At 42.8% G+C, this 21144-nt stretch overlaps 1 protein-coding gene across 2 annotated transcripts in view; it reads left to right on the top strand.

The window, feature by feature from the left end:
* The first annotated feature begins 625 nt into the window (after positions 1-625).
* Positions 626-21144, top strand: part of sorcs3a (sortilin related VPS10 domain containing receptor 3a) — a 189612-nt gene continuing 169093 nt past the window's right edge. For both annotated transcript variants that reach the window (XM_055023515.1, XM_055023514.1), the window contains exon 1: positions 626-1418. In XM_055023515.1, the coding sequence (XP_054879490.1) occupies positions 870-1418 (549 nt within the window). In that variant the 5' untranslated portion in view covers positions 626-869. The remainder of the gene's footprint in view (positions 1419-21144) is intronic.

Genomic DNA, 21144 nt, shown 5'->3' with positions numbered 1-21144 from the left:
TAACACTTAGAGCAACAAAAAATAAATGAATAAATAAAAAAAGATTATGATTAATTCAAAGCCAGACAGGGGAGGTAGAAGTGATTAGATCAATTATTATTATTAAGTCTTATAACTAATGAAATGTGTCACATCTAACAGAGTCTGGGTATGAATACTTTAGGACTTTTGTTGTTTTTACTCTGATCCCAGATGGCGCTGCTGATTCCACCTTAATCACTGAACGACTTTCTCCTGAATCCACAGTGTTTTAGTTTCTGCAAACTGCTGCGCCACCGCACTGCTCCCATCCAAACCGCACGGTTTTATTTACGCACCAATGCAACTGGAACATTTTCCAGCCATATGTTACAAACTGAATCTTTAAATGTGTTCAGTGAATTAGCAGCACAAACAAATAAAAGAGAGATGGAGAGGCTGTGTGGAGAATGCAGGCTGCAGCACAGTGACTATTCTGTGCTGCTCAGATTTGAACACTTCAAAGAAGCTTCAGCACCATGGACAGCGTTCCTCTCTTTTTCTCTCATACACCCCCCCCCCCCCCTCACACACACACACACACACACACACACACACACACTAGAACACTGAGCGTCTCTTCCGGGCGCTCACTCGGCAGCTGGCTCAGAATCAGCTCCTCCCTCCTGTGTGGTGGCTTTTCCGACCAAAAGCTCCTCAGACGTGAACAGTTTCGCTGAGGAGCACTTTACTCCCCCTCAGCCCTTCCCTCCGCTGCTTCCCCCCCTCCTTGGAAAAACATCCAGGCGGACAGCCGAGGCGTCACTTTCTGCAGAGCGACCTGAGTGAGAGGAGTTGAGGTGTCGGATAATCAGGTCTCCAGTCGTCCTTCACCCGGATCTCTGTCAGCGATGGAGACTTGGGCTGGCACCCGCCCAGGCTGGCGCGTCTTTCTGGGTCTCTGGCTGCTGATCGCCGCTCATGCCCTCCAACACGCCAGGGCGGAGATAAGTTGCGGATCTTGCCCGTCGCCTGTTCAACTTCACCGGGAGGAGCTGCAGCTGGCGCCGGGGGTGCGCTCCGACCCCGCGGAGGAGGCGCTGGAGGTCAGGGAACCCCGGGCTACTGGACGGGAATCTGGGATGCTTGCGACTTCTGGCCCTAATTTTAGTTTGGATGAAGTTAAACCAGGCAGTCCTGAGTCTGGGGTGGCGGAGGATGCTGCGCACTGGAGAGCCAAGAGGAGCGCTCCAGACTTTAGCGAGTTCAGCGACTGGACCGGCCGGACCGCGCAGCTGGATAGCCACAAAGCTGGCCGGTCGGAATTCGGGTGGAACAGGCAGGATGGGAGCGAGAATACCCGGCAGGATGAGCCCAGGCTCAACAGCAGCACCTTCGCTCTCACTGGGGACTCTGCGCACAACCACGCCGTGGTCTACTGGACCGGACAAAACAGCAGCGTGAGTCCAGTTCCCTTCTTATCTGCCCCTGGTTGATCTGTGCGGATAAAGTCCTCGCAGCGCACACTTTGCGCCGCTGTTAACAGGTGCACCTCCAGCTACAGATGCGCACTGACGCACGCTGCCAGACCTGAGCAGCATCGCGATTTGCGCGCACCAAACCTCTCTGCCACTTCTTCAACTTCTCAATCTCTTTCTTCAACAATCGACTCGACTGCTTTTTTCGCTCGCTGTCTGTCTGCGGGTGGCCTTAAAGGCGCGATTAGGTTAAATATTTTATTTTGAGTGCGGAAATATTCAGAGCAGATCTGAGATAAGCGAATACATGATTCATTCCTCCCCAGCGATGCCATCTTTTCAATCCAAATGAAGTGACTGGGGAGTGAGGGAGACCTGAATTATTAAAGACGTTTCAGAGAAAACCCCGAAATTCCTTACACTGAATTTATTATCCTTAAATCCAAATCCTTTATTATTATCATCGTTGTTATTGTTTTTGTTTTCAGGGTTTTATGAAACGGATAAATCTGCCAAACCCTCGTTTGGTTGTAGAAATCTGTTATCCTTCAGAAAACAAAGAAGCCAACCTCTGTTGCATTACCTAACATGTTCCAAAGGGAGGTGTTTGGAGATTAAGTCCAGCTCCTATCTGCAATGTTACACCGAGATTTGAGCATCATTCCATCAACTTCGTGTAATCTGGGATGATGCATCTGCTTCATCTTTGCCAGAATCACGAAAGAAAACAACTCATTTTCAGACTCGCATATTGGAAACTCTGGGTCTTTGAGTGCAGCAAAATGAGTGTTGAGGTCAAAGAGATGTGCAGCATTATGCGCCTTTATGTTTCTCCCAGCGCCTCTTCACTGGTCTCAGTATTCAGACCTCATTCAGAGCCAGCCCTGCTCAGAAATCGGCTGAATGCGCTGCAGCTCTTACTCCAATGGTTCTATTCCAGGAGGAGGATAATGAGCAGGAATAAACCCGAATCATTTTTACGCGGCTGTGTCTGCTCAGCAGGAACCAGGAGTTCTGCTTTCAGCTTTAGTTGTTGTTATGACTGCTCTTTTTATTCCATTAAAATAAGAGCAAAATGTGGCACATTCAGTCTTGTTGGGCTGATTATGGCATGGTCAGTGAACTTTTTTTTAGCCCGCAGTGAAGACTGAGGGTGTGTGTGTGTGTGTGTGTGTGTTGTGTGTGTGTGTGTGTGTGTGTGTGTGTGTGTGTGTGTGTGTGTGTGTGTGTGTGTGTGTGTGTGTGTGTGTGTGTAACTTTGTGAAGGGCCGTTGCCTGTAAGGTCTGAATGCTCGGTGTTTATCTTAGAGAGCTTCGTTTTTCTGATTTCAAGTTTCTTTTTTCACGGTGAAAATCAGGATAAATGAGGACAGAAGCAGATCATCCTGCAGCTGCTGGACTTCAGCTGAAAGCTCTTTAACTGTGGAAGTTAAAGAGCTTTCAATGCCCTGCAAAAGTACTAATAAACTTGTTGACATTTGTGACATTACAATATAAAGGTCAAGGTAAATGGGAGTCGGGAGACTTTAAGATGCAAACAGCATAATTAGGAAAGTTATATTTTTTTTCTATATCAAATAAAAATCAGAAAACTGATTTTGTAGCTACATCTCCAGACTGAAATTCCTCTTTGGCTCAATGTCAAATTGGCTGGACAGAGAACCTCTGTTATCCTATGGAACTCTCAGTTGGATTTTGATTTGGACTTTGATTAGGCCATTCTAGCATATATCCTTCAACCACAGCATTCTGTGGAAGCTCTCATGTTTTGGGTCGATGTCCTCTTGGAAGGTGATTAGCTGGTTAGCTACATGTACCAAAGACCTAACTGTGTATTAAATAAATCTAAACTGCATTAAGTGTCAAAGTAAAGATACTAGAGAGATGATGGGAGTAGAAACCTGTTGAATGACCTTTTGCAGCATCTGAACAGGTTTTCCTGTTTCTAACTCCATTAATCTACTAATTACTACCACCTGGAATCACAGTGGGGCTGGTATGTTCAGGTAACGATAAACTTTTAACTTTGGTTTCATCTGACCAGATCAAGTCAAACACATTTGATTTCCCTACATGCCTTGTGTTTGGGCAGACTTGCTGCCTCTTTTCCATGGTTTGCACAGTTCTTGGTGGCGGTGCCAGCAGAGCCTCCCAGTTAAGCAGTGAATCTCTGCAGCTTCCCAAACCTTACCATCTCCATCTTGGCTGCTTCTCTGAATCGGCTCTTGCTGCCCAGATGGCCGGTTTGGACAGACAGTCACGTCTCCGTAGGTTTTAGAACCATCACAGAACATCTGGACTCATATTAAGAATAAATTACTCACAGATTATTTAATAATTATTAAAAATTGTGAAAGTGAAGGTCTGAATATTTACCTCATTTTTCAGATTGATGTGCAAAGAAATGTTAAAAATTCAGCTTTGTTTTGCTTTTATCTTATAATCTTGCACTATTGGGTTGAGAAACAGACTGAAGTCTGTGATTGTGACAAAATGTGAAACGGTTGATGAGCTATTCGTACTTTTGTGTTGCGCTATAGTAAACATAAATTCCCAGCGGAGGGGCAGGACTGGATGGATGGATGGCGACCATCTTTGTTTGGTGGGTTTAACCTTTGCTGTCGGAGCTCTGTCAGTTTGATCTGAAGGAGAGGAAACACCACAGGCTGTTTGGTCAGACCAAACCTCCGCAGGTGCCGTTTGCTCCAGATGGAAGCAGCTGTTGCACAACACGCCCTTGTCATTCACTTCATGCTGTACGGTCATTGTGAAATGTGACATTCTTTTTCATTTCTAAGGAAGTACTTATCAGGACAGACTGAAAGAATCTTCTTTTTCTGTGTCTTAAAACGAGGTTAATCCAATAAACAAGTAGACGTCACAAAAACCTGAACCTGCACTGAACACCATCAGCGGTTTGCTGCTGTGGAATTTATGAGACCATATTAAGATGGAAAGACATTAGCAATTACCTTAAAGAAGCAATGTCCAGTTATGGTTCTGAAAATCAAGGACCTGCAGTGGCCCAGTCAAAGCCCAGACATCAAACTAATTGCAACTGTTGTGCAATTGCTTAATTGTTATTCCTGGATCTTTATTATTGTTTGAACCATAAAACATTAAGATGTAAAATTCCTGAATGCTTGTAAGATGACAGATAGTAAAGACGTGGTGCGCATGATTATTCAGTAGTTCTTCTGGGCATGACCAGCCTGTAGCAGGACCAGAGCATTTCTACCATTAAAACACATTTTTAGGAAGCCACAGAGTGGGCCACGTTGGGCTTTTACCACTTTCTCAAAAATCGCTGCTGGCCTGCAGTTTCCTCTTTGTTCTATTGCAACACAAAAACAATAACAGGCGATCAAACTTATCATCCACAAGTGCAACTCAATATATTGGTATGGAATTGAAAAGTAGATTTATTTCAGTTATTCAATTCAAGAAGTCATTACTGCAAGAGCAACAGAAAAGGCCCAAATGCAGTTTTTTCAGATGCACTCAGAGACAAAGATCGAAATGTTTGGAGATGTCCTATTATCTAAAACTGAAATGTTTGGCCATCATTGCATTTGAATGAAAAAAGTGAAGAAGCCTGGGAACCATGTGCCAACTGTGAAGTGGGAGTATCATGTTGTGGGGGTGCACTGCACACACGGTGAGGAAAGGACATAATGTGAAATATCGCATCTCTCAGCTCCTCTCTGGCGGATGTGGCTCCTAACCAGAGATCCTGCTCCACCAAATAGTTACCAGGTGGTTACAAAGTCCATGTTGTTGAGTAGCTCTGATCTCAGTCTCAGTGAAGGTCATGTTGGAAAGGTGTAGGAGTAATGGGCCAAAATTTCAATAGTGTAGTGAGTAACTTTTGACAGGAAGCCAATCATTCATCCAGCTTAAGAGGCAATTCTGCAAAATATTAAAAAACTGTGCATAAATTTCTAAATTCAAAAGGTGTTTACAGTTTCTTTATTCTGGCATTTAGCAAGTAAATCATAATTTGGGTAATCCTAATTAAACTAAATTAGGGCTTCAGTGTTGGTGAGAAGGAAACGTTTTGTGTGATCTGCAGTGAGTCTCTGGTTTCAGCTGCGTATTTGTTTCAGTTTGATGGTTATTCATCAAGATGCAGCTGCAAGTTTAATTTTCTCTTTTGGGTCCAAATGTTGAATTCTGAACACTGAGGAGGTTTATGTGGTTAAAATTTCAGCAGGCCCAATGGCAAACGCTAAAACTCTCTGATGAATCACTGCAACAGTCATATGCATGTTTTAAAGTGCTGACAAAATGCTAAAAACTGACACAAACTCATAGAGGCATGCTCTGGAGGGCACAGGCCCCATTCCACTGACCTTTAGTCAACATGCCAATCCCCCGCACCATGCTCGACCATTCCACTGCCCCAGGCCCAAATGCCAAAAATATAAATGCAGCTGAATGTGAACTGGCCGACTTGCAGCTCTTTTTGGTTGACTGACCACAACATGGAACATAAATTCACAACCTCTCTGGTCGAGAGATTTCCCCTTAGCCGTGTTTCATGCGGGCCGGTCGGCCATGTCTTGCAGCGCTGCTACCTGTGTGCTGGAGTGGGCTCCCAGGGGGCTTGTGGTGCGTCCTCTGAGGCGTGCACACTGGGCTAATCCACTCTCACTATCTCTCAGTGCTTGTCCAACTGGCTGTCTTCACCCCAGCGGTTGCTTCACTCTGCTTGCTGTCAGTCCTGTCCGTCCTCGCGTCTCCCCCAGGCTGCTGCAGGTTGAGTTGGAGGCCTTACCTCGGATCATATAAGGGTATCCATGTTGAGTTTGGCTGTCATTTGCAATGCTGATTAACATAATTCAGATGAAGGGTCCCCGCGGCGATGTGCCAGGTTCTCTCCTGAAGTGTTTTTGAGGCGGTGGAGCCTCTCAGCCCCGGCAGTCATGAACATAATGGCATTGTGAGTGACAGCTTGAAGACAAAAATGGATAGCAGTGTTATCCTGAAACATTCATCTCTTCTCTGGGAACCTTGAGATCGCCTCTCGACAGCATATTCAAAACAAATCTGTCCCTTTCATCACTTTTGGCTGCCACAGCTTCCCTTACTACTTTGAATTCTCTTGACGCGCTGCGGCACGTGCCGCTCTCAGCGTTGTCAGTGTGCTTCAAAAAAATCAGCATGACGTGCAACAGATAGGTAAAAGACTGAAGAGGTTTTTTTTAAACGGTAGAATCACGGCGAGGCAGGTCATCCATATCTGGCAGGTCATCAATACCTCTGACTGTGTGTTTGAAATTCCCAAATCCCCTTTTTGAGCAGCAAAGGGACCCATGCAGACTCTCATGTGCAACAGTTAAAGTCACAAATGTCACACGGCAGAGACAGCCAGGCTGGTGAAACGCTAAAGACTCTTTTCTCTGCAGGTTATTGGATTCTTCCAGAGCTGGTGTCCATGAACAATCTGCTTTTATAGAAATAAATAGAAAAAAATCAGTCTGCTCTAGATGTTTTTGTTGAACATTCATGAAATCTGGACTGGCTTTCATTTGCATCCAATGTTCATTTCAGAGATTTTCCTGTGAGGAAGGTAAAACAAGCAGCATGCTGGAGGCCTTTACCACGTCCTGCTTCCTTCACATCAGACCACTTCTCCTTTACCATTCAGTCATGTTGAAACTTCATGCTGGTTTTTCCGTTATTCGTCTGCTGCTGTGGCTTCAACTTCTGAGACTCAGAACATAAAATGTTTCTGCTCAAATGCAACTGAATTTATTCCTGGACCATCAAATGAGCCTTAAATTTGACTTGGGTGAACTGAATCAGGATAACAACTAAAAGTTGCAGGTCACAAGCCTTGAGGACTGACTTTGGACATCGTTGTTCTAAAGGAAAGAAGAATATCACAGTGAAACTCCACTGATTTATCCTTCTACATCCCAGGGCTCCGATTCCTTCGTGTTTTCAGGACTTCTCGCAGTAGGAACGCCAACAAGCTCATACTGGTGCTCAGCAGCATCTCTTTGTCGTTTTGAAAGCAGTGCTGCTGTCCTGTGGCAGGCATTGCTTACAGGAGATGTGGGTGAAACACTAGAAACCAGCAACCAGCAACTTTTGACCAAAAGTTACTGCCGATGTAAAAGTTTCTCTACTGACTTGTTTCTGTTTTTCTCCTTCTGGATGGATGTTAAAATGCTCTTGACAGTTTCTCCTCAAGGTTGAAATACAGTTTTCTGTATTCACCACAAATAGCGATCCCATATATATATATATATATATATATATATATATATATATATATATATATATATATATATATATATATATATTCTGAGTGGCGTAAATTAATCAATTCACTGTATATATTTTCTTTTTATTCCTGTTGATTGCTCTTTATTTATACCTCCTCTTACTTTGCAGCTCTGTAGTAAATTGATTTGAATTGTGACTCTGGATCTCTCTGTGGTCAGGCTGATGCTGCTCCTTCACTTCCTGATCCCATCCTGCACAGCTGTAAAAGCTCACATCCCCCTGCTGTACAGTCAGAATAACCTGTGAAGGATGTCATGAATTACTCACTTTGGCCTCAGTTCAGGCTGTGATTTTAGCCGTGCAGAATGAAAAGTAAAAAGGTTTCGTGTGGGATGAGGAGCATTAGCTAATTACATAAGTTCTAAAATAAAACAACACTACACACATCGCTTTCAAAAGCATCCAACCTTCATGACTGCACACAGAAATAAAGCTCCTTTCTTCTGTCAGAAGGTAAGTAGGTCAGCACATGTTCAGCATTTTGTGACTCCTGCTAAAGGTCACCTGATGCACTTAGCAGAGCCAGGCTGGAGTAAAACTCTCCTAGCCACAGACTGCCACTACACTCAGGCAGCCATTGAGAAGACCTTCCCATCAGGATGCATTGCACCTGCAGCATGACATGGATCTCTGCTCGCATCAAACTGCTAAAAGGCTTTTGAGCAAAGTGTAAAGTAGAAGCCCAGCCGGCCCGCATCGGCTTTAAAAGGCTGCGTTGGCCAAACCGAATGGCCTCGTTATGCTTCCTGTATGATTGCCACAGCGGCTGCTGGGGAGGCGCCTCGCCTCGACGTCAGAGTGTTGAGTGTAATCACACGCTTGGCCACTGATCCTGGTTCGCAGTACAAGGGTGCTGACATTATTTGTGACAGAAGACGTGTGCGCAGCACCAAAGTCGTAGCACTTCAATGTCAGATTGGCTTAAGATTCCTGAACATAACACTTTTTTCCACTAATGTGTTAAGCTATACATTTTCTTTTGCATTGCAGAAAAAACATGAGTTTCACATTTCCAAGATGTGTCAACATGTGATCACAGCTGAATAACCATAAACTTCCACATTAGAGCTACTATGACAATTTCCATTGAGAGCGTTTCATTTAACTGGATGAAACCGACCCTCATGTGACTATAAGTATGTAAGTCATGTCTAAACCTAAATAGAGCATACTAACAGCTCAGCGCTCTGCTGCTTCACAAATACTAATGCACAGCAACATAATCATGAGATGCATGTCTGAGTTTTAAAGTTTCTGGAAAAACTGCTATAAATCCAGAAATCAGAAATCTGATCACATGGTTTTTGTTTTTTTAAATAATTTGTTGTATTGCACAAAATAAGTATTTGATTTAATAGAAAAGTATAACTTGATATTTGGTTTTATAATGAGAGTTAATGTAATTGATTTCTGCAGTTCTTGACCAGCAGCAGGCGGTTTGGGACCATCGTCTGCAGGTAAAGAGTTAATAATAGTCACTCCACTGCCACCAACTCAGCAGCTTTATTCTTATATTTAGCAACTGGCCCTCAGATTTAAAAAAAAAATCTGTCTGCAAAGATCAGAATGGGCTGATCAGGGTTTCTTTTGATCGGCCAGAGAACTGGAATTGGTGCATCTCTGACCTCAGCCTCCAATTCAGACATGCTTCCCTCCCACACTACTAAAAACTAAAATACTATATTTATTACACACTGTGATCAGGGAAGGAGGAAGAGGAGTGATCCTGCATCTCCACATGGGAAACAGTTAACTCATTCATCAGTGGATCGTCTTTCATCCAGATTTTGCTCGGCTCAGTTCAAACATTCATGAAATACTGATCTTTTAAACGGCCTCATCCCAGAGGCACGGGCATATTGACCTTATCCACCTATTTATTTCTTTTTATAAAGTGAAGATCGGTACCTTGTAACTGATGTCCCCTGTGGCTGAGCAGGGCCGAGTGGCCAGGTGATGAGGCCGAACTGATGTCAGCGTAGACCAACGCTGTGCCTCCGCGTCTCCCTGTCTGACTCTTCCTCTTCCTCACATAAAGGAGGAAAAAGAGAGAAACGTGAGCCTCCCCTCCTGGAGGAGGCCATCATTGATGGAGACTAATGTTGACACGTCGCACCCCAGGACCTGCAGTCAATTAACACATTGTCTAATTAAAGTGATCTACTGGTTTATCTATGAGAGATTGAAAGTGGCTGAAATGAATCCACGCTGCATTAATTTTACAATCAGGTCTGCTTCTTTACTTCCATTTGGATTTTAATGGTAATAACCTGCTTTAACATGCCGTCCCATTATTGAGCAGATGCTGAAAGCATCTCTCACTGATGAGTTTGCTGAATCTGAATGAGAGTTTATGTTTCCTGATAAACGGCCTGGTTGTCTAAACATCCATAAGATTTCACCAGGAAGTCGTCGTTGACTAAGCAGACCTGCTATTGGCTGGCTTTAACTTCTTTTACACCTTCTTATAATTCCCTCTGACGAGAAACATGTTTCCATTTAGTCTCCCATAGTAACTGGTTTACATAGCAAGCCGCCATGCAGACGCCTTTGGAAATGTAATTACGCTTGTTTGGTTTGGGTTGGGAGGACGTCTCAAATATAAGACTGTCTCATACAAGACAAGGTGAATCGTCATAGATATCAATGAATGATTAATCCTTCAGCACTTTTATAGTTGTTTTATTTTCAGGGGAATTAATGTTTTCTTTTTTTTCTTTCCTTTTTATGACGCTGCTGAAGACAAACCTGTAACTCCACAGGGCAAGACAGGCTAACGATTGAATAGAAATGTCACAGCCAGCTCAAGAATGCATCATTTCATTTCCATTAAGGGACGTCTGTAATTCCATAGCAGAGCATGATTTATCTCTGCCTGGCTCTGTTTAAGATGCCAGGTCTAGTTAAAGCTCAGGTTTCATGGTGAAGCAGAACTTGGTGGTGGGGAACATCTCAGGTAATCTGAGCTTCCTGCTGACAGTTGAAGGTCAGGAAGGAGCTGCTCTGATCTGTTGCTGGCCTAGTTAAATCCCAACCTTAGCCTGAAGACCACAACTGAAAGAATGAAATCCCCAATGAAAGCTCCTGACATTAGTTTCACTCATGAGTTCAGAGAAGATCTGTGATGTAAAGGGGAAAGGAGTTTGGGGAATTTTATCACAAAGTCATCATTTAGATGAGATGGTAAATATTTTGTCTACCGAGTTTAAATGGAGGATCCAATTCGGCCCCCAATCAACTCTATTAACTCACTTTGGCTGCGTTCACACTGCAGACTGAAATGAACCAATTCCAATTTTTCTGAAACAACACGACCTGCTTCTGATCTTTTCAGGACAGGTCAGATTATTTTCGAAGGATCTTGGGTATCAGTCTGTCTGGGCCTCGAACCGCCAGCAGAGTGTTAATGGGAAACATGGAAAAACGTCATGTTTAGACCTGCATTAGATGCTAAGTGCTGCGTTATCAATATAAAAAAACCCAACGAACAAAATGAATTGTCAGATTTTGCTTATTTTCCTGACAAATCATCCTTCAGCTCATCTCACTGCCCCAGTGGGTCATTTGTTTGCAGCAGGAACATGAAACAGGACCAGAAACTGCATGCAGAACCTGCTGTAAACCCATATAATCACACACAACAAACCAACAACGAGAGCTGAGGTTTCTTCTGCTTTCCAAGAACCTCGACAGCTAAATAATTTGTCCTGCTGCTGCAACAAAGTTCTCAGCAAGTGGCCACACCTCAGTCACCACATTAATTTCCCTGTTTGACTCCCAGCAGCTGGAGTTAAGGTTGTACAAGCTGTAATGTTGAGTAATGAGCAGCAGCACAAGCTGCTACATAAAAACTTTAGTTTCTAGAGCAGGTCCGGTTCTGCCTGCGTTGGCAGCACAGTGACTGCAGAAACATAAAAATAATCATGGGCCAGTTTTTCTTTTTTAAATTGGAGCTTTATCTGCGTGGTGGTGGCAGTTGTATTGAAATAATGTTCTTAAGTATTTATTTTTGCTTCTTTGCCCTTTAACATTTAATCTTTCCATATTTGGATATCCTGTGGATGTTTCAGTGCCAACATTGGACTTTTTATTTCCTGATACCCTCAGTGAAGGTTGCCACAGTGCTGCCCCAGTCCTGTCTCCCAGAGACTGATAGTGGGCCTTTGTAATCGGTTGTGCTGTGTATTATTCCTGGAGTGTTATAGACCTGCAGGCTGCAATGAAAATAAGCCAGGTAACCGCTTAGTGACTGAGACACTCTTTGTGATGCTGAATTTTCTTTAGGTTTTGGGGCAAAACAAACATGCAAACGTCATATTTTAGGTAATAAATGGGAGGAGAAGCAAAAAGACAAGATTTTAATGTGACAAGCAAAAAATCTTTGCTTTATAAGCCAGTTATACTTCTGCTCTAATCCTCCTGAAGGACAAATTAGAGCTAAATACCAGCCTGCAATAGAGAGAACAGCACATACAAAGCTACCTAAAGTTTTACATACTTTAGTCTTTACATGCAATGTTTACATTTAATGAAATTAGGATTATTAAATTACTGAGAACGTCTCAGAGGAATGTCGATGAGCTCTCCAGCCTTATTGAAACTTATTTTCAGTATTGTTTCTGAATCTCTGCAGAGGAACTAGATGTGTGCAAATCTGCCCCCCTTACAGCAACAACCAGTTTTCAGCAGTGACTTCGTCATTGCAGATAATTTCTATTTTTTATAACTGGAAGTTGAAGAAAAGGATGGATGGATAAACTTGATTGATTTTAAAGGAGCTTTGGCCATCTCATCATTGCAACATTTTTGCACTTATTTGAAGATTGAAGACACTTGGTGTCTGGTCTTGGACTAGGCCATTAAATCACTTTATTTACTTTTGTTTTTCCAAACATTTTGTCGTAAATTTACTGCTGTTTTTTTTGGGGGGAGGAGGGTTCATAATCAGATTATTTCCATATTGATCAGTTGGTGATCAACTCTAAATGTGATATTGCCCGGCCGATAAGAACCACCTTCGTTTCCTCCTGGCTTCCTCCCTCCAACGAGGTGCAAATGGCCCCCACTGAGTCACACAGCATGTTTGTGATAGCAGCCATATGCTGAAGCCCTTTTAATTATTGCACATTATCCCAGCCGTGTCAGACTGTTGCAGCGGCATTAGCTCCAGCATGACCTTTTCATCAGGACAAACGTATGAAAGCAGAAACAGGCACAACACTGTAAAATGCCAAAACTGGTGAAATTAAATTCCTACACGACTTTAAAAAAAAAAAAGAAAATGGGCTGCACATCATGTCTGTTCATGTCTAACAGCCTGTACTCCGGGGCCTGACCCCAGCTCTCAGTTTAACATCAAATATGTTATTGTGTAATGTGTAAAAATAAGTCGGTTGCGTAAAATGTAATGAATTATGAATAATGCCCCATTTTCTTTGTGTGGCCAGCTCAGGCTCTGGCCACATCAATTATGTTGAAGAGGATTGATCTCATTTCAGAGGCTGTTCCAATTTTAAGCATGTCAGCGTAAAGACATAATGGCATTTAAATGAGACGAGTCAAATCGAAGCCCTGATTTGTTGCAGACAGAGAGCTTCGTAACAGCTTTGTTTAATGAATCCAGTTCACTGATTCTGACTCAACTTTTCATTTGTTCTGCACATGATGGTGCATGTCAGCACAGTGAGCTTCATCTGAGCAGCACAATCTGGGATCTGCAGCAGTGACCGACGGCTCCACGAAGCAGCACACATGCTTCCTGCTCCGCATTTATCATAGAAACTCCAGGATTAATTCTGGGGATACAGATGAGGAAAGTGGAGCTTGCGTCGCATAATTAACATTTTCAGACGCAGAACCAGGAATAAAGTCAGCACTGCATCATCCGGCGGAGAGATGGATGATGGGAGCGGTGTTGAGGGAAGCTCGGCTTTCTCAGGATCCCACTGAGTAGCTTTGCAGAGATCCAGCCGGGATGATTTTCACTTTGAGCCACAGAAGCAAAGCTGCTTTTCCTGCTCCAGCAGTTTAACTTGTTTTTCAGTTTAACTGAGTTTAACTCCAGTTTAACTCCAGTTTAACTCTACCTTTCTAACTTCTTCTGCATGTTGCTATGTCACAACAACAAAACTATTTATTTAGTATTTTATAGAGATTTTATGTGATAGGCCAACATAATGGAAGGTTTCAAACAACTTTTGAAATAATCCACAAGATGTGTATCCAGTTACCTTTCAGTGAATAAACTGCTTGTCATTTATAAATCATTATAAATCCAGATGCTCTGATTCTGTCTTCAGAGGTTCATTAGAGACGAGGAACCAGCAGGCGGGTCAGAGAGCGCGTTCTGCAGAAGCTTAACGTCGTATCCCAAGCTTTCTATCGAAGGAAATGCAGCAGATAGGAATTTTATTTTCCTTTTGACTAATTAATTATGTCCTGGTTTGTGTTATTTTTCAAATAAAACCCCAATAACTACAATGAAGTTTATGGTTGTGACTACATCTTAAAAAGTTAGACATGTAAATACTTTCCAGAAGCTGAACTGCTCGATTCCATCCCATCTGATGATTTCTTATCACAGATGCTTTTTCCAGTGGAGAGGAATTTAATCAAGTGATTTCTGTGCGTCTGTGTCGTCCCACCGCTGGATCCTGCAGGCTGAACACCCGTCCACCACACTGCCTTGAGCAGAACGCTGGTGCTCAGTCATCTTCCTGCAGACTGAGCGCTCAGCAAACAAGTGTTCCCAGCGGCCGGCTGGCGACGCATCCGGCCTGCAGCGAGATTCTAACTCCTCCCGCCGTTCAGTGGATCCACGTTCTCCGGCTGCCTGCCAGCTGCTCCGCAGGCAGTGCCTTTGTCCATCACTAGAGGGAGCGGGCAGCCCTAAATATGATGCAGAGTAATATGAGGCATTGGACCAGAGGACAAAGGGAGAAGTGGAGAGTCAGCAAACGATGCAGGAAGAGTTTGGAACCCCAGAGGAGAATGGAGGAGATCCAGCGTGAACTGGATGGATGCCTCTGGACTAATCCTGCAGAGACATAAGTCAGAGTTTTTGGCAGATAAAAAGAGTGATTAATGGAGACGGTGTTTACTTTGTGTCTCTGTGATGAAGTGTGGCAGAAGTAGTGAGACAGATGGATCAAACAAATGCAGCTTGATATGGAAACGTTTCCCAGAAGTCTCTCAATGCAGCGACTCCTGCAGGTTTCAGGATGAATATCAGAGTCCGGCTCTGTTGGCTGCAGTCCAGACCTGTGCATGTTCCTTTCAGTTCTCACTTACCACACGCAAAACCTGCTGTCAGACAGGATGGATGATCATGCTGTTCAATGTTTAACCAGCTTTTATTTTAGTCATCACTGTGAGGGGATGAAATCTGAGCCTGGGGAAACGGCAGTCGCAGCGTGTGACTTCACAGCCTTCCCCTCCTCAGAGACGTGTGTCAGCTGTGTTGATCAGTTTGCTCACTGGCCCATTATTTTTGCCTGATGCAGGACACAGAGCCTGCATCAGGCATCAGACGGCTTTAAATTTCAGCTTTTTCCTCTCACCCTGAGTGAATAGGTCAAAACAGATTCTGTGAATCACCGACTGCGCCTTTAAAGCCTCCACATGAGCAAAGGTTTCGTTTTTAAAAAGGAGCTGTGGGCCCGTTAAGTCAGACCTCCTGGGCGCTACGGAGGAAATCTGGTTAATAAAATATATCAGATTTTATTATCCTAAAGGCTCATATCTGCTGAACCCACTGGACTCCAGTTCACCAGTATGAACTGGTGAACTGGACTGGATTAAAGGAGCAGAACGCACAAAACGCAGGAGACACCAAGACAAACAGATGGAGATCAGTAATACACATTTATTATTAATGACAATAATAAACAGGTTTTATTATTATAAAACACAGCAAACTGAAGGGCTGCACTGGGTTAACTCGGGAATCTCATCTGTATCAATCAACTCCAAACCATTTCTTTGTTCTGCCACAATTATTGATTTATTCCATATTGATTATCAGGCTCCAAACTTTGCGAGGCCTTTCTCGGCTCACCGCTTCCTCACACACACAAAGCCAGCAGGCCAGTGACCTTCAGGTCATACCTGATGACGCCACGCCCACATCGACACGCCCACCACCAGGTGTCAAAGGCTCTGCTCCTGTCATATCAATAATTACTTATTTCATTCATATGGCTCTTACAGCACCTCAGTGAAAATGTGTTTACTCTTTGGTGCAAAACACTGATTGAAAATCGATTTATTTACTGCATGGTAAGATGGATCTGCACTGAAAGCAGCTCTTTAAACCATTCAGACGAGAACAAAGAGACATAATCAGAACTGTCAGATGACTGATTACCAGCGATACTATGTATGAACTGGTGGACTGGACTGGACTGGACCGGATCCAGTCCAAATTAGAACATATTTTTATTTCTTTCCTACTTACAGATGGTTTCTGTTTATATCATCGGTTTTTGGAACCTTTCTATCCTAAAGAAAAAGATATAAAACGTCGGATATTTCACAAGGAGATATTAGCATACGTGGAAAAACCTCACATCACCTCATGTTAAAGTACTGCTTACAGTATGCAATCATGCAATGGATCAGAACATTATTACAAGTATTACAAAAGTATAAAAAAATCCCATGTCCCCTGCAGAGCTCATAGATTAAAGCTCAATTTATGATTAATAAATGTTTTAAGTATTCTATAAATACACAGTTCTGGTGGTAAAAATATAATGTAAACATTTTATATATAACTCTAAATCCTGTTAGCTTCACTACTGACATAAGGGTCTTTATATGTTTGATTTCTTTCACCTTTGACCCCACTTTGTAAAGCCCACAGTCATTTTTTCTCATTTTTTCCCCACATTAAATTCACCAGTCGCCTTCAGCTGGTGGTATTTTCTCTGCTTGACTTGAGTTAAAAAAACAGTTCTGGTCTTTAAGGATCCAGGGCTCCTGACTGGCTGCAATCTGCATTAATATATATAATTGTTGGCATGTTTTTGCATAAATGCATACATGACCTCTTATTTAAGCTTCAGCAAACTGTGTCACTGCAGAGGGATGTTTGCGTGGTGAGGAGCTTCTCATCCGATCCGAGACCCTCTGGACTGAGCAGGGATCAGTTGGCAGTCAGGATGCTTGTCTCTGTTTTCACATCAGTCAGATCTTGTATGTTTCCACATCTTGCAACATTTTTGTCTCATAAACAACAAAATCCTGAAAACCTTTTGCTGTTTTTCTTCTTGACAGATGCTGACTGAAAAACAGACAAATATAATGAATTCATTTTAAAGAGTTGATTTTTAATACAGCAGGAGTTTTATAGAACGACTGACTGAATAAACAGGGGGGCAGGCCTCCAATATTTCCCCATCCAGCATTTGGAGTGACAGAGCAGAGCTTTTCCTGCAGCTGCAGGCAGAGACGTTGTCAACACAAGTTCAAAGGTCAGGGGAAGTTGGGTTACCAGCATGTCCCTGCTGACAGTGATGGGCCCTGTGGGAGGCAAAGATTTCATATGAAGGGACAAGAGAAGTTGGAACATGATTATTGATGAAAGACCTGTTTTATTAATCCTGTCCAGATATTTCAGTTGATTATTAGGACAGTTATTAATCTGAGAGTGAAAAATTCAGATCAAAATGAAGGATTATCAGATCATTTCTGCGTTTTTCTACCTGGACACGAACTCTGTTCAGCTATGTCAGAAAATAATCCACCAGCGTTTCTTATCTGCTGGCTGACGAAGCTTCGGTCCATCGCAGGTTCTGTTCATGGCTGAAGCATCAGGGAACGACGCAGGCTGGTGGAGGAGCTTCTGAAAGACTGCATGCAGAACACACGGGAGTCTGGGGAGTGGTATCTTTTGCTTTGCTGTGTGGACTCTTGGTGGAGTGGGTAATTCAGCCGTGTGGAAAGCGTTCTACCAGGAGGAACAGAGACTGCCAACATGCCGGCGTTCAGACGAGACTGCAGGCACTCAGCAGGACTGGAAGCACTCTGAAACAAGTGCAAAGGAGATGTAGCGAAACGTATTATACCTGTTGTTGCTCAACATGATGACGCTGATGGAAACTGCGTCTGTTTGCGGACATGTGAGAGAACAAAGATTTTTGCAGAAGATGCGCATGAATGTGTCAAAGACCTCCATGGCACCCTCAGCTTTTTGTGTCGCACTCACATGAAGTGTGGGCGGATTCACAGTTTCTGGACCATTTCTGCTCCTCGGGCTCCGATGTGCACGGTGGGGGCTGGGACTGAAATGACTCAAAGAGCCCACTCCACATGTCTGTGTGCTCCCTGTGGGGCTGAGGCTGTACTGGAGAACTTCTGTCATGGCTGCGGTTTCCTGCAACAGGATTCGGCTCTGTTCAGACGTGACTCTGTGAGCGAGTCACAGATGATGTGAAAAATCAGCTTTCAGCTGTTAACAGACAAACGTTTGAATTCTGAATGCACCTTTGATCGTTGAAAGAGGGCTGACTTGTGCCGGAGTGAAGTGCCTCCACCACTTTTTAGCTTTTCAGCTTTTTCAAAATGATGCACGATTTCACTCAACTCCAGCTATTCTGTGCAGTTTTCCTGATACTGGTTCTTATTTTTGCTGTAATGTCACTAGAAAACATGAGCATCTTTTCAGGCACCCAGAGCTCATTTACTCTTTTTTTATTTTGCCTTTTAAAGTTTTATTTATTTGATTTATTTAAAAAGTTCAGCTTTACATCCTTGCTCTGCTGATTTTTACTGAATCTTCACAACTGTCTCTGTCTGGTTGTTACCGTTAAATTTATATTTCCCTGACAATTTGTCACATTATCAAACCTCCCAGTCAGTTTCTTTAGCTGGTTTCCTGTTTGAATTGCTTTCATTTTGCTCCTATAATTTGACTTATTTTCTGTTTTGCTCTCCAGCCTCCACCTAAAACCTCCAGTTGAATTTTAAATCTGAATTTTTTCAGTCTGACCTGTTTTGGTGCATTTGGAGATGTTCACTCTGCATACTGATCACAGCGTTTCTCAAATTCAGCCACGAAAAAGACTTGGGAAATCTCAGTAAGTGGAACTGAGGGAACATTGTTTAAAGAATAAAGAAAGCAAAGCTGTTACTGTCGTTGGAAATGTTTCTTTTGTTTACAGTAGTTTCCTTCATTGGTTCTGGTTACAAAACAGAGTATTTGGCTTCAACTGCCAAAATAATTTTATAGAAGGATTCCAGAAATATTCTACAATAGTAGATACAAATAAAAGTACCAATATGCAGATGGACAAACAGCCATCATTTGTTTTGTATTCCTGTCTTAAATGGGTTTTATTTTATTGGTGACGTCATGCTATCTTTGAGAATGAGCAGAAAGCAGAAGACTTATTTTCAGAGCTGCGTTTAGCATGATATATTATCAGTCAGCACAAGTAAACGTAACGACACATTGTGTGTGTGTGAGAACATTTCATTACTGTCAATCTAAGATTGTCTAAAAACTGCCAACATTTCCAAATCCATCAAGTCCCAGGATGTAGATATTGAGGATGAAAGGAGAATGTGTTGGTCGTTGTGATATTCTAACATCATATTCACTGATCAGAAAATAAAGGTTGATTGTGTTGCTCCAAAATGAATAAGTACCAATCATCAGGTGATTTTTCTGTGCATGTTTGTTCTGTTTTTCAAACTAAAAATATGTATTTTGAAAGAAAGAACTATTCTTGTAATTGGAATCTGAAACGTCCGCTTAACTTTTTATTGATAATATAAATCTTCACGGTTTCTAAATGTAAGTTTGATTCATCATAGACTGAGGAAGCACTGGATGCTCATGATGTGCTTGTTTGTTTAACTCGCCTCATAATCATTGCGTGTTGCTTTAAGATCAGTTCCCAAGATTTCATTAAATGTTTTACTGCGCTCTGAAAAGGTCCAGCGCCCAGAGAAACCTCATAAAACACGCAGTTTCCAAGCAATGCTCTTATTGGCTGAGACAATGGTCATAAAGCCTCATGAAATTGAGGTGAAAACTCCATTATGTTCTGGAGATGGGACCATTTTATAAGACTTGCAAGCAACGGTGTTCATGCCTCATCTGGTCCGTCAACTAATGTCGGCCATAACAACCGATTTCGGCAGCGTGAAGCGACTCCAACGGCCTAAACAGCAGCATATGCTTCACCAAATTAAGGGCCTGTTAGAGCGTGTGAATTAGCTGTGCTTCCAGCGATTCCCCCAGATGGATGGAGATTTCCCAGAGGACAGGAACTTAACCATCTCCTCAGCTCCACCACCTTCTCGTCTCCTTCTGCCCGTTACACATATCACAACTTTATTTACTGACCTTGAGAGGATCTCTCTTCATCAAACGCGTCGAACATCCCCCCTCGGTTCCTCTTGAAGCGGGCTGGCTGAAGCTCAGGGGACTGCGGCTTCGTACCGTCCTCTAAGGACGATGCTTTAAAAGAGAAACTCCAAAGAGCTGGTGTCGATTTACTTGATAGATCCTTTGGAAGCAGAAAATAACTCTTTTAGAGACGGGCTGGAAAACGCGAGAATAGAGAATATGTCTTATGAATCTATGGCTTTGCAGCTTTTTACTACAAAGCCAGTAAAATAAATTAAAATAAAGAACAGAATGCTCATTTTAAGCCATCAGTAAAAATGTGTTTACAATGTCTTAAAGTATTTTCATCTGTTGCGCTTATCCATGTTTTGTCACACTTCAGCCTGAGTTTGGTTTGAGTTTTATGTGACTGAATAAAAAGGTAATGTTTGTGAAGAGGAAAGAAAAGATTACATGATTTTCTAAAATGTTCCTAGTAAAACATTCAAAGCATCAGTTTTAATCCCTCTGAGTCTAAACGAGGCGTCTCTACCAGGTGAGACTGACAGGCGTTTCAAAACTGCTCAAGTTCAACAAGATTGACTGGAGACTGTTGACTGTTAACATCAATTTTCAAGTTTTTTAATTAAATTCATCCTAACTTATTAATATTGATTGATGTGAACCATTACAGAGTTGTTGTCCTGCTGCAAGTTGAATCTCTCATCTCAAATCTCTTGGCTTCTAACAGATTTTCTCCTTCTCCACAACTTTCTCCCTGGCCTTTCTCATTTGTTCCTGGCTCTTCATGACGCTGTTATTAAATTAAAGTGAGATCTAATCTGGATCAGTGAGAGGACGCGTGTTGATTTTGATGCAGTCTGTGTGGCGATCGTGTCTGGCCTGGATGTTGGATGGCACAGCCTGTCTGGCCTCCCCTGTCCAGGTACAGCCGCTGTGGGCTGTCGATAAATTCAGAGTGGATGAGGGAAGAATGCTGATCAGAGCTGCATTACGGCCAGGCAGAGAGAAGATGGTGGCCACAGATCTGTGGGTTTCTCTGCAGCATTGGAGAGAAAC

The sequence above is a fragment of the Poeciliopsis prolifica genome, unplaced genomic scaffold, assembly GCF_027474105.1.
Source record: "Poeciliopsis prolifica strain line A6 unplaced genomic scaffold, Auburn_PproV2 SCAFFOLD102, whole genome shotgun sequence".
Lineage (NCBI taxonomy): Eukaryota > Metazoa > Chordata > Actinopteri > Cyprinodontiformes > Poeciliidae > Poeciliopsis > Poeciliopsis prolifica.
The sequence above is the reverse complement of the archived record's forward strand: the minus strand, read 5'-3'. Positions and strand labels throughout refer to the sequence as shown.